This window comes from Malaclemys terrapin, chromosome 5 (genome assembly GCF_027887155.1).
Source record: "Malaclemys terrapin pileata isolate rMalTer1 chromosome 5, rMalTer1.hap1, whole genome shotgun sequence".
NCBI classification, from domain to species: Eukaryota; Metazoa; Chordata; order Testudines; family Emydidae; genus Malaclemys; species Malaclemys terrapin.
The window spans coordinates 44654037-44667934 of record NC_071509.1 but is presented as its reverse complement, the minus strand read 5'-3'; the positions used below and the strand labels follow the sequence as shown (position 1 = coordinate 44667934).

At 43.3% G+C, this 13898-nt stretch overlaps 1 protein-coding gene across 2 annotated transcripts in view; it reads right to left on the bottom strand.

Moving 5' to 3' along the window:
* The window catches only part of UBE2K (ubiquitin conjugating enzyme E2 K), a 69074-nt gene that overhangs the window by 33702 nt on the left and 21474 nt on the right, over positions 1 to 13898 (bottom strand). For both annotated transcript variants that reach the window (XM_054029168.1, XM_054029167.1), the window contains one exon: positions 340 to 433. In XM_054029168.1, the coding sequence (XP_053885143.1) occupies positions 340 to 433 (94 nt within the window). The remainder of the gene's footprint in view (positions 1 to 339; positions 434 to 13898) is intronic.

The following is a 13898-nucleotide window of genomic DNA, read 5'->3' as shown; positions in this document are numbered from 1 at the left end:
AACTGTATCTTGCATCACGGAACTAAACATCCTTCTTACTATATCTTTTACAATTCTGTTGCACAGCCCAAACTGCAGCTTAGTCCTTGCAAGTTGCATGGTAAAGTCTGTTATGCTACAGACTAAACAAATTTACATATAATCACATGAAAAAGTAACTGATACTTTTTCAAAGTTTAAATTTAAATATTTAATTTAAAACCACATAAATTAATGGCTCGTTTCAAAATATGTAGCGCTTTATTTCTTTTTATTTTGTAAATTGACTTTATAAACAAAGCAACCCAAGACATATTATTTGAAGTGCACAATGATTTCATAAGCAAAAACATTACTTGCCTTCATATGGTGTGTCCGGAGGTCCTGCTATTTCTCCTCTTAATTCTGTAAAATTCTCATCTACAAGATCTACTTTAATTTGATTTTTGCTCGTCTTAAAAATAAACAGAGAAAAACAGTTATGAGTAAGTTATGTTTGATACACACCTTCCCCAAAAATATTCAATTTTTAGAACAGATTTCTAAAAACAACCCATTTCAGATAGCTATGTTGCAGTTAATATAACTGTATGCAGCATTACAGTTCTCCAAAGTAGTATTTATAGAGCCTCTCACATAGACAATGGTATTCAGGAGTATCTGAAATTACTTTTAATTTACTAGATTTAAAGTGGACAGTAACTCTCTAAATAGCTATTTAGTCTGAATACCTTAAACAAGACAAGAAAAAAAAACTCAGTCAGAAATTTTAACTTGATGATGCTTAATATATCACTTGGAAGTGTATTGTTCTGTTTAAAGCAATCACTACCTTCACTGGAATACAGCAAGACCTCTCAAAAATAGCATACTGACCTATTTTTTTAAAACAATACAATATCCTAAATATTAACATTTAAGGAAGTCTTGTTAAAAAGCATTTTTTCCACAGACTTCAGCGTTTCTCAAATGTGGCCACCAGAGGCTTTTCTTGCGGCCACAGCCACCCAGGCAGTGATTGGAGGGCCAAGCATTTGCCTCTTCCCTGGGTCTGCAAGTCAGTGGTCAGGCCCTGCCCTCCTCCACCCCCCCACTTCCCCCCAGCCACAAATGCTGGGGGAGTAGACAGCTGGTGTCAGTTCTCCACCTTCCCATGGGCAATGGGGCTCAAGCTTCGGGCTTTAGCCCTGGGGTGGCAGGTGGCACGCTTTGGCCATGTGGTGGCAGGCTCCAGCCACTGGGCTTCAGGCTCACCATCCCACTCATTGCCTCTGGCCCCCGCTGCCTCCCCCGCCCCATGACCCATCCATCCCATCACCCCTGCCCCCCCATGCCTCCCTACCCACCTACCCATCCAAGGCTTAATTTGTCCCCCGGATTGCCAGGGCTGAGTAAGTCTGCTGTGAAAAGTGATACTTGTATGTTTGTTAATATCATTTTTCACTGCCTCCCAGCTAGCTAACAAGTCTGCTGCTGCGAAAAGTGATCTTAATATACATATATCACTTTTCACAGAAGCAGACTTACTAACTAGCAATTTATTAAAAAACAGAAACCAAAAAGGCAAAAGGAACAACAAAAAGACAAGAATATCAAAAACACCTTATTTGTGTTTCTATTCTGTTTAGAATAGTAAATAAATTAGTAAAGAATAGAGACAACTGTACATTGTTGTTGTTACGGAGTCTGCAAAAAAACCCTACATAAATAAATTACAATGATTTGGACAGGTATATGTGCATATTTATTTGTTTTTCCTAAAGCTAATTAAGTTTTTTTGGAAAAACTGTCACACCAGCAAGAGTTGGTGGCCACACTTTGAGGCCACCAAAAATTTGTTGCAAGAACCCCTGCTCTCAGACAACATTTAGGTGCAGGAGCTACTGGCTATTTGTCACCTCCTTCCCGACTTCACACTTCCCAAGACAAATTTGTATGTTTCACAGAATCATTTATTAAAAGAGTTTAACCAAAAATACACATTCTATTCAAATTTGTCTTTCATCCCAGAAAGGAGCAGGAATAAAATGTATACTTGTGTTCCAAAAAAAAAATTCTTTTAACAAAACAACTACCTATGGAAAGATATACACCTACATTATTTACAGGTGAAATACTAGAGGGCCGCACACTTTGTTGCTTCTATTGGCTGAGCTCTCTGCATACACCCTGGGCTCTTTGCATCCCGCCATTTCCCCCCACAAGCTGTGTGCCACTCTCCCATTCCTGTCTATTTCAGAGACTCCTGCAACCTCCACCCTTCCCTTTTCCCCATTTCAGGATCTCTGTGAACACCCCCTTTCCTTTCACTATTCTTATTTCTTCTTTTTGTCTGGAAGACAAGTCATTTCAGATGTTAACATTTTAAACTATATTGAAAGGATGGGCAAAGTTATGCTGTAAAGTATTAATAGCTGCAGGTTCTTTGATCTATAGATAATTACAGAGCTGGTGGAAGCTGCTGGATCTGCTAACCAGATGCAAGGGGCTCCATGTGACCATTTCCCCCTTCCAATTTTCCAAATCTCACCAAAATTAATACTCTTCTGCCCACTGATGTCTAGACAATTTCCTGATTTTTGGAGTTGATCAGATGTGATAACCTTTGAACTCCACAACAAACAAACATTAGGATAATTGATATTAAGATATAATTTTTTTGAGCCAACATGCAGTTTCCAAACTAAGAAATGCAACAGATTTTATGCCTTTCTTCTATTTACAAATATTCCTATTTAGAACTTAAAACGGGTATGATGGTGACACCAGCTGCAGCGCCATAGCAGAGGCTGAGTTTTCATTTCAAAAGAAGGAATTCAATCACTTCTGTATGGAAGAATACAATACATCTTTCCCAAAATAACTACTCTGTGTATTTAAATATTTAATGAATTTAACAGATTTACTTGTAAATTCTTAAATTGTTTACAAGTTACAATTAATTTTAAACACATGCTATAAAAATTTAGCACTCTGTGTCAGATCTTTTATCATCCAAAATCATCTCAGCTCAGGCATTATTTACACAAAAATGGCAATGAGGTAACTGTTGAACAGATCTGATAAATTCCTAACAATTTCTTTTAATAAACTAAGGATAATATTTTCCATTAATCTTCATAAATGAAATGAAAGTTTCTCCTTCAGCAGAGATTGAATAGTGGTTTCCTTCAAAGAAACTTGAATCGCCCTCTTTTAAATTAGCTGCCACCTCCTATGATTCTGAAAAGATTTGACTCAGGCTGCCCTTAGTAAAGTTGGCCTTCTCAAAATACCTGCCAACTCTCATTTGTTCTCAAAGAAGACACAGACGGCCCTTAGCAAGGATTACTACTGCCTCCATTTACCTGCTTCTCTGTCTCTTGACAGCCTAGGGGACCATCATCTTCCCTAAGGATTGTCTAGTTAAATATCTAGACAAAAACTGTTTAGTTCTAGATTAATATTCATCTGTTTCTTTGGCTGACAATTTGTATTTAATATTTTCCAGTTCATTTATCTTTGACAGAGACAATCTGTATAATCACATTTAACACTATGGTTAAGATAGTGCAACAAAAGGAAATGAACTGTTTCAGAATGTACTATTTTAAATGTCCACATTTTGAAGCTCAGAGACCATTTGATGACTTTCTATGCCCCAATCACCTCTAAAATCTTTGTTAGAAAACCCTGGGATTCAAATTAGATACTTGAAAAGAGCCACCCTTAATCAATCAGTGTGTTATGATCACTGTAACAATGTTTTTGTGCTCCAACTGCTAGTTTACCACCAACATTTAACCAATACAATGGATTTCTAAGGACTACTTCCACATACAAACATTCTAAACAAGCACTTCAAAGGATCCCTATGGAAAGTCTCAAACAAATTTAATTCTTCTATTTGTTAGAGACCATCTCCACACAATTTTTTCAGGGCCCTTGCGTAGTTAATTAATTATGGCAGATTTCATCCCACAGCTGTGCTCACATGAATCTGTGATGCTGCTACACAAACATGTTTTGCAAATCTATAAAGAGTTAGTCACATTAGCACACTAGGTTCAGCTCTAATCAAAAGAGGAAGTCTCAGTGCTTCTCAAATGGGAACAGACAAAATGCTATGGAAGAATATTTCCTTTTCCAGCTTCCAAAGTAATATTATATTCAATGGAGAGTAAAAATAGTCCACACTAAAAATTAGTAACCTCTTTGAAAAAATGATGCTGAATTATATCCCATATTTACATAAGAATCAGGCCCAGACTGTGTTAACTGATCAGAATTCATTAATAGGATCCAGACATGATCTGAATTGCCCACAGAAATACAGCAAGATTTTATATCATCCCTGCTTTACAACCATAATTTGTTAGCAGGGTGTGAATCTAACAGAAATGTAATTTTACAAAAAATAAAGACACATTTGTGTTTTGACATACAATAAATTATGGATACATCTTGGTTAGAAGGACATATACAATTATATCAATCTATATTTGACAAACTCAGAATATAGTACACTTTTTCCAGACTTAAATTATTGATCTACTGTAGTATCAAGAAAACTCTTAAGAGTTCAGCATAAGCATTGTAACAATTCTTACAATACTTGTGTCCCTACAATATTGTAATTCCCCAAAACTACTTCTGCAGATATTCTATAGCATTAATCTGAACTAAACAAAACCTAAACTTAACACAATTTAAACAAATCAGTCCTTGCTGCGGCTAGAGTTGATCAAAACAAAAACAAAAACCCCAACAACAAGAAAACATTTTGGGTCAACTCCAAAGCAGAAACAAAGTCAGTGTCTTTAAAAAGATGTATTAATCTTATGCCAAATTATTGACAGAAGATGAAAGGGGGAAAAGCCATGAAATGCAAGTTCTGCAACACTTGCCACTAACACAAAAACATACTAATACAATGGGATTATGTTCAATAATATATTGCTCCCCTAAACATTTCTCTTTCCTCCCTCCCCAGACACACACACACATCATTTTTTTAAAGTGCTGAATGAAAACTATATATTCACACACTTAAAGCCCATACTTCAAGAAATTTTACTAGCAAGTTTCCTTCAGACCAAACCTACATCCCAAAGCCTAAAAACATAGATGTACCACGAAAGTGCTGACAAACTTAATACATCTCTATCTCAATATAATGCTGTCCTCGGGAGCCAAAAAATCTTACCGCGTTATAGGTGAAACCGTGTTATATCAAACTTGTTTTGATCCACCGGAGTGTGCTTCCCCCGCCCCCCGGGAACACTGCTTTACCGTGTTCTATCCGAATTTGTGTTGTATCGGGTCGCGTTATATCGGGGTAGAGGTGTAATTACAAATAGCTATTAAAACATAGGGAAAACTAATGGATCAACAACTTTGAGACACTTGTAGTGTTTCTACTTTGTTTGTAAGTGGCCTATATAAGTAATTTTTAACAGTACATTTCCAAGCTCTAACACGATATCAGAAATAACTAGTGTTAAATGTCAGAGCAAGCCCAATGTGGTGTGCCTGGTGATCAGCATTAGCAAGAACACACAAATGTTTAGCTCATGAAGTATAACTGAGCAATTCCACCATGTAAAAGCCCACCAGCAGAACCAGTGGTGACATTATACCTGGTTGTACTGAGTTTACAAAAATTTGTATTACGAAGTTTATAAGATTTTTAATTACAATGAGAATTTGCATTAATTAATACCCATTTTGGACATTAAAGTTGACTGGAAAAAACCTGCACATCAGCCATGCCCCTATATAACATATTACAAGTTTATTACTGGATGATGACAACACGCAGAAAAGTAGAACGGTGTGGGTTGAGCTAGAACTGATCTTCCATTTATTTTTAAATAACTACTGTTTGCCAAGAGTGACATAAAAGTTCAACATTATGCTACTCTTGTTCCCAGGGCAACAAACTCATTTAAAATTCACACGAAGGTCAAAATTCTGCCCTAATTGTCCAAATTGTCCAACATGCTTTGATATGATAATGAAGAACATCTACTCAATAGTAAAGAATGACAAATTTTTAAGATAGTGTACAGATTTAACTATGTCTTCCATTGAGGTCAAAACAAGTTCTGTAACTCACCTAAATCTTTTCATGCTACTTTGAACATTCATGCCAAACATCGGTGTACATATATGGAGCACACAAAGTAACTAAGTGCTTGTCTACAGATGAAGGTAGGGTGTGAATCTGAAAAACTTTTCCTGAAAAACTCCATCTATAGAAATGCCCCTAACTCTACAGAACTACAGTTTTTCATTTAAACAAAACTGCTATTTGCTATTTCCAGGTTCCGTGCATAACATTTTTTCTCCATGTCTTTTTAAACAGAGGTATCTTTCACTAGAAATGACACTTTTCTTCATATTTACTTTTTTTTTTTTTTGCTTTACAGTAAGTGCCTACTAGAAAAATTTTTAGGCACACACACATATATGAACATAAACTATATATGAGTTATCTATATAAACATGCATGGCCACAATAAAATCAGCTGGGCTTTAAAATTTGGCAATGCCTTAGTTCTCGAAGAGTACAGCCTTTGAACATTTTGGGGGAAAATTTAAAAATAAGGTAAGTGACAAACATGTTTAGAGGGTACCTGCTAAGATTTCAGCAGAACTTAGTGAATATGGTCTGAAAAGTTTCCCCAATATCATCTGCTCACCCAAGGATGAAAAATACCAGTTCCTCACTATCATCATAGCCCCACTCTCACTCGCCCAAAACAGGCACTTTAGATTAGTTTTTGTTTGCTCCTCACCAAGTGAGGAACCTCTGCGCCGCACCACTCTTCTACCACTTAAAGGACACTCCTTATGCAGCACACCACATTCCTGGGTGCACAGGAAACCACTGGACACTCATCTCTTCATCTTCATTTGGACACACCTGCTCCTTCCCCTTCCTTCCAAGGAAAGCAACAGATGCACTAGAGCCTTTGCCTTTTGCCACATACATAAGATATAAGTTTAACAAGAAAAATAGGAATAAAACATGCTAAGATATATACAACATTGCTAAATGTGCTGTTCTTCACTTGTAATAAGAAAACTGCAGGTTGAATGAAAGTAATGACCCAGTAATTTCTATGAAAAATATATCTTCCTTTTTTTCTATCTTCCAAAAAAGAAAGTTTGTTAGATCATAAGTAGTGCAGTAACTCCTCACTTAACGTTGTAGTTATGTTCCTGAAAATGTGACTTTAAACGAAACTATGTTAAGCGAATCCAATTTCCCCATAAGAATTAATGTAAATAGGGGGGGTTAGATTCCAGGGAATATTTTTTTTTGGCCAGACAAAAGGCATTATATACATTTTAAACAATTTTAAACAAGCAATTTAATACAGGTATTAAACAGGCTGACACCCGCCCGCCCCATCAGCCCCCCTATACCCCTTCACCCAGTGCCTCCCGCCCGCTGGCAGACCCCGCGGATCAGTGCCTTCCCCCTGTCTCCTGAACGTCGCAAACCAGCTGATTGCTGCAGGCAGGAGGTGGGGGAAGCATGGGGAAGGCGCTGATCCGCGGGGTCCGCCAGCAGGCACTGGGGGAGAGGCATAGGGAAACTGATAGGGAGGCTGCCAGCTGTGGACAAAGCAGGTGGCCAAACGACGTTATAGCGGAGCATTGCACAACTTTAAACAAGCATGTTCTGTAACGGAGCAGGGACGTAACATCGAAACAACGTTAAGCGAGAGGACATTAAGTGGGGAGTTACTGTACTTCCATCAGGTAAGCTGTTTCAAGAAAGATCTAAAATTTGATTATACTAAAAACTGCCAGGTCTTAGAGAAGGAAGTTTAGTTTCTGTGAACATCCAACAACATGGCACCCTGCTTATGGCCTCGAAGTCTCAGGTTCAGAGAACCTTTCATAAATTGATGACTATTAAAAACAGTTTCCTATAAGGATGCTCTCCCTTCTTATAATATTTTCTTTTACAGCCAGAAGAAGGATAACATTTAAGTCAAATGCTGAGTAAAAGATGCTTCTCTTTAGTTTGAAGCCTCTGTACGTAGTCATGGTAGTGAGTTGTACATGATGCAATATTAAAATTAATACTGTGGAACCCCCTTTATCCAATCTAATTGGGACTTAGGCCAGATTAGATAAAAATTCAGATAATCCGAAGAATAGGCAAAGAGCTTTAGCCCTGAGCCCCGTCACCTGGGGTTGACAGCCCAAGCCCCACTATCCAGGGCTGAAAGCCCCACTTCAGTTAGTACAGAGAGCCAGATAATGGAGCCTTGGATAAACGGAGTTCTACTGTATTGTATTTTTATTTTCTCTGTTAATTTGGACTAAAACCTGGCATGCTAATGTTTCAAGAAAACATGAAAGTGTGTGTGTGGGGGGGGGGGGAAGAATCCATCACTCCCATTAGATATAAAATCTACCAATACGCTGTTCAATATTATACAAGCCTCGGGAGACAGTCATAGCCTCAAGTACAATTAAGTTTAGTCTACTACAGTCACATACATATTGTACCTTGCTGCCACTAAGACTTGAGGCAATGTAAGCAGGTTGCTGGAGGCTAGTTTTGAAAGACTTTGTGAAATAAATGTTTTTTTCAGAACCATTTACTAAAGGATGTGAGCAAAGGAAGACTGTTCCAAGCATAAGGGGTGGCATGGAGTATGGCATGAAGACAAACATAAGGATTCAAAAAACAGTTATAAGGGAGACTTGGAAGGAGCCTAGAGAGGAACAAAGGAAATGAAAAAATGACAGAAGTTTAAAATATTAGTAGAAATCTTAGTTCTCCTGTCCCATTCAAGTTGTTCCTTTAATAAATCCTTATTCAATCTGGATCCTAGCTATCAAAGACTGTCTCTCTCCTTACGCAAAGGGCTGTGTGTACCTTGAGGGTTTGTCTCCACTTACAGTGCAGCTGTGCCACTATAGCCCTTACTGAAGGCACTACCTCTGCCAACGGGAGAACTTCTCCTAACAGTATAGGTACTCCACCTCCCCCTGAGGCAGTACTACATCAATGAGAGAAGCCCTCCCATCGACACAGCACTGTCTACACCAGGGGTTAGGTCAGTTTACATCGTTCAGATTTGTGGAAAATCCCCACACCTGAGTGATGTAGTTATACGGACATACAGTTGTAGTGTAGACCAGGGCTGACACACAACGGGACCAAGTTCTGTGAAAACCTAAGTTCCCTGTAAGCTGCATGGCTGCGCAGCAGCCTATTTAATACCACGCAGGTGCCCAGGGAACCGCCCGACCAGGACCTGCCCAGCTTGGGGCGCCTATCCCACGGCCCCTGCCCCGGAGCTGCTGTGGCAGGGAGACACACCTCTCCCCTCCCAGCCCCAGAGATGATATGGGGAGAGAGTGCTGTGGAGAGTCCTCTCTCCCTGCCATAGCCCCAGAGCACCCTCCTGCACCCCAAACCTCTCATCCCCAGCCCAGAACCCACACCCCCAGCTGGAGCACTCACCCCCTGGCTCCCCAACGCTCTGCCCCAGACCTGAGCCCCTCATCCCCGGCCCCACCCTGGAGCCCTCACCCTACCCTCGCATCCCAAACCTCTGCCCCAGCCCTGAGGCCATCATCCCCAACCCCACATCCCCAGCCGGAGGCCTCACACCCCTGCACTCCAACTCTCTGCCCCAGCCCTCTCCCACACACTGCACCCCTCGGCCCCACCATATGAATTTTGTTGTGTGTACCAATATGAAAGTTATGTGTCACACATCACCTCCATATTAGTGCGCATAACAAAATTCATTCCGCACATGTGTGGGAAAAATTAGAGGGGACACTGGCTGACAACCTGTAAATTCTGAGCTCTGGTCTGTGCTACACAGTTAGGTCAAAACAAGGCAGCTAACTCTCTAAGGCCTGGTCTACACTACGAGTTTAGGTCGACTTTAGCAGCGTTAAACCGAATTAAGCCTGGACACGTCCACACAACGAAGCCCTTTCTTTTGACTTAAAGGGTCCTTTAAACCGGTTTCTTTACACCACCTCCGACGAGGGGATTAGCGATAAAACCGGCCTTTGCGGGTCGGAATTGGGGTAGTGTGGACGGAAATCGACGTTATTGGCCTCCGGGAGCTATCCCACAGTGCTTCATTGTGACCGCTCTGGACAGCACTCTCAACTCAGATGCACTGACCAGGTAGACAGGAAAAGACCCGCGAATGTTTGAATTTCATTTCCTGTTTGCTCAGCGTGGAGAGCACAGGTGACCACGCAGAGCTCATCAGCACAGGTAACCGTGATGGAGTCCCAGGATCGCAAAAGAGCTCCAGCATGGACCGAACGGGAGGTACGAGATCTGCTCGCCATATGGGGAGATGAAGCAGTGATAGCTGAACTCCGTAGCAGTAAAAGAAATGGAAAAGTATTAGAAAAGATCTCCAAGGCCATGAAGGACCGAGGCCATAACAGGGACACACAGCAGTGCCGCGTGAAAATTAAGGAGCTACGGCAAGCTTACCACAAAGCCAGAGAAGCAAACGGAAGGTCCGGGGCAGAGCCGCAAACTTGCCGCTACTACGCGGAGCTGCATGCGATCCTAGGGGGTGCAGCCACCACTACCCCAACCGTGTGCTATGACTCTCTCACTGGAGAAACACACAGGGAAGACAGTTCGGGGAACGAGGAAGATGACGATGGAGGTACTGTAGGTAGCTCACAGCAGCAAGGAAGCGGAGAAACCGGTTTCCCCAACAGCCAGGATATGTTTGTGACCCTGGACCTGGAACCAGTAACCCCCGAACTCACCCAAGACCCTCAGGGCACACAGGAGACCTCTGGTGAGTGTAACTTTGTAACTATTTGTAAACATTACAAAAAAAAAGCAAGCGTGTTTAATGATTAATTTGCCCTGGCAATCGCGGCCAGTACATCTACTGGAAAAGTCTGTTAACGTGTATGGGGATGGAGCGGAAATCCTCCAGGGACATCTCCAGAAAGCTCTCCTGGTTGAAATGGGGTGATTTTATTAAGGGGACATTCAGAGGCGCCCGTTCCTGCTCTTCTGACCAGAAATGTTCCCCGCTGTTAACCACGCGGTGGGGGGAGGGGTGAAGTGATCATCCCAGAGAATCGTGTGTGTGTGGGGGGGTGGTTTACTTGTGTTTGTGCCGCATGTTAACCGGGAAACCGCAGCCCCCTCCTTTTACATTGAAACCCCATTTTAAATGGACAGCCCAATTCATCCTTGATATGGGAAATGCGCTGCTGTTTGCAACCTTTCCCGCATGTTAAGAAGGTTAAAAAAGACAAAACACTGTGGCCTACCATGGCTGCCTGCAAGCCGAAATATGAGACCTTGTAATGAAAGAGTGTACCCATTGTTCTCTAAAATGTGTCTTTTTTAACCACCTCTCCCTTCTCCTCCACCAGCTGCAAATGTTTCTCCTTCGCAGAGGCTCGTGAACATTAGAAAGAGAAAACGTAGGACGAGGGACGATATGTTCACGGAGCTGCAGATGTCCTCCCATGCTGATAGAGCACAGCAGAATGCGTGGAGGCAGTCAATGTCGGAGATGAGAAAAGCCCAATATGAACGAGAGGAGAGGTGGCGGGCTGAATCGCGGGATGAACAGAGCAAGTGGCGGGCTGAAGACGATAGGTGGCGTCAGCTTGCAGACAGACGGCAAGAGGCAATGCTCCGTCTGGTGGAGCATCAAACTGATATGCTCAAGCGTATGGTTGAGTTGCAGGAAAGGCAGCAGGAGCAGAGACCGCCGCTACAGCCCCTGTGTAACCAACAGCCCTCCTCCCCAAGTTCCATAGCCTCCTCACCAAGACGCCCAAGAACACGGTGGGGGGGCCTCCGTCCACCCAGTCACTCCACCCCAGATGATCGCCCAAGCATCAGAAGGCTGGCATTCAATAAGAGTTAAAGTTTTAAAATGCAGTGTGTCCTTTTCCATCCCTCCTCCCCCACCCATCCCAGGCTACCTTGGCAATTATCCCCCTACTTCTGTGAGGAACTAATAAAGAATGCATGAATGTGAAAAAACAATGACTTTATTGCCTCTGCAAGCGGGAGGGGACGGTGGGGTGGGGTGGTTGGTTTACAGGGAAGTAGAGTGAACTGGGTCGGGGCGGGGGGGTTGGAGGGTTCATCAAGGAGAAACAAACAGAAGTTTCACACAGTAGCCTGGCCAGTCACAAAACTCGTTTTCAAAGCTTCTCTGATGCGCACCGCGCCCTGCTGTGCTCCTCTAACCGCCCTGGTGTCTGGCTGCGCGTAATCAGCGGCCAGGCGAGTTGCCTCAACCTCCCACCCCGCCATAAATGTCTCCCCCTTACTCTCACAGATATTGTGGAGCGCACAGCAAGCAGCAATAACAATGGGGATATTCTTTTCGCTGAGGTCTGAACGAGTCAGTAAGCTGCGCCAGCGCGCTTTTAAACATCCAAATGCACATTCCACCACCATTCGGCACTTGCTCAGCCTGTAGTTGAACAGGTCCTGACTACTGTCCAGGCTGCCTGTGTACGGCTTCATGAGCCATGGCATTAAGGGGTAGGCTGGGTCCCCAAGGATCACGATAGGCATTTCAACATCCCCAACGGTCACTTTCTGGTCCGGGAAGAAAGTCCCTTCCTCCAGCTTTCGAAACAGAGCAGAGTTCCTGAAGACGCGAGCATCATGTACCTTTCCCGGCCATCCCACGTTGATGTTGGTGAAACGTCCCTTGTGATCCACCAGGGCTTGCAGCAGCATTGAAAAGTACCCCTTGCGGTTTACGTAGTCGGTGGCTTGGTGCTCCGGTGACAAGATAGGAATATGGGTTCCATCTATGGCCCCGCCACAGTTTGGGAATCCCATTTCAGCAAAACCATCCACTATTGACTGCACGTTGCCCAGAGTCACTACCCTTGCTATCACCAGGTCTTTCATTGCCCTGGCAAATTGGATCACAGCAGCCCCCACCGTAGATTTGCCCACTCCAAATTGATTCCCGACTGACCAGTAGCTGTCTGGCGTTGCAACTTCCACAGGGCTATCGCCACTCGCTTCTCAACTGTGAGGGCTGCTCTCATCTTGGTATCCTGGCGTTTCAGGGCAGGGGAAAGCAAGTCACAAAGTTCCATGAAAGTGCCCTTACGCATGCGAAAGTTTCGCAGCCACTGGGAATCGTCCCATACCTGCAGCACGATACGGTCCCACCAGTCTGTGCTTGTTTCCCGGACCCAGAATCGGCGTTCCACGGCATGAACCTGCCCCAGTGACACCATGATTTCCACATTGCTGGGGCCTGTGCCTTGTGAGAGGTCTATGTCCATGTCAATTTCCTCATCACTCTCGTCGCCGCGCTGCAATCGCCTCCTCGCCTGGTCCGGGTTTCGCCTTGGCATGTCCTGGCTCTGCATATACTCCAGGACAATGCGCGTGGTGTTCATAGTGCTCATAATTGCCGCGGTGATCTGAGCGGGCTCCATGATCCCAGTGCTAGCTATGGCGCCTGGTCTGAAAAAAGGCGCGAAAGTAGTATCTGAAGGAGGGAGGGCGGGAGGGAGGGAGGGCCGAGTGACGACATGGCGTACAAGTACAGGAACAGGGAGAAACACAAACAACTGTCACACAGAATGGTCCCCCCAAAGATTAAACTGAAAACCGTGGGCTTAGCAGGCCATTGATTTCACGGAGGAAGGGGAAGCAAATGAATACAGAACAAATCTATTTTTTACATCTTAAGCTGGCAGCCGACGGTGCAGCATGAGTGATAGCCTCTCCAGTATGATGACGACGGATACCAATCATAATATACCATCATCTGCCAAAAGGCAAGGGGCTGCTGCTGTGTAGCAATGCAGCCCCACATCTGCCAGCCCCACGTCCGCCAGCACCCAGCATCGCCCTCGGCCTCTTCTGGGTGCTTAGCAGACAATACTGGGCAATTGGCAGGAAATAGTAT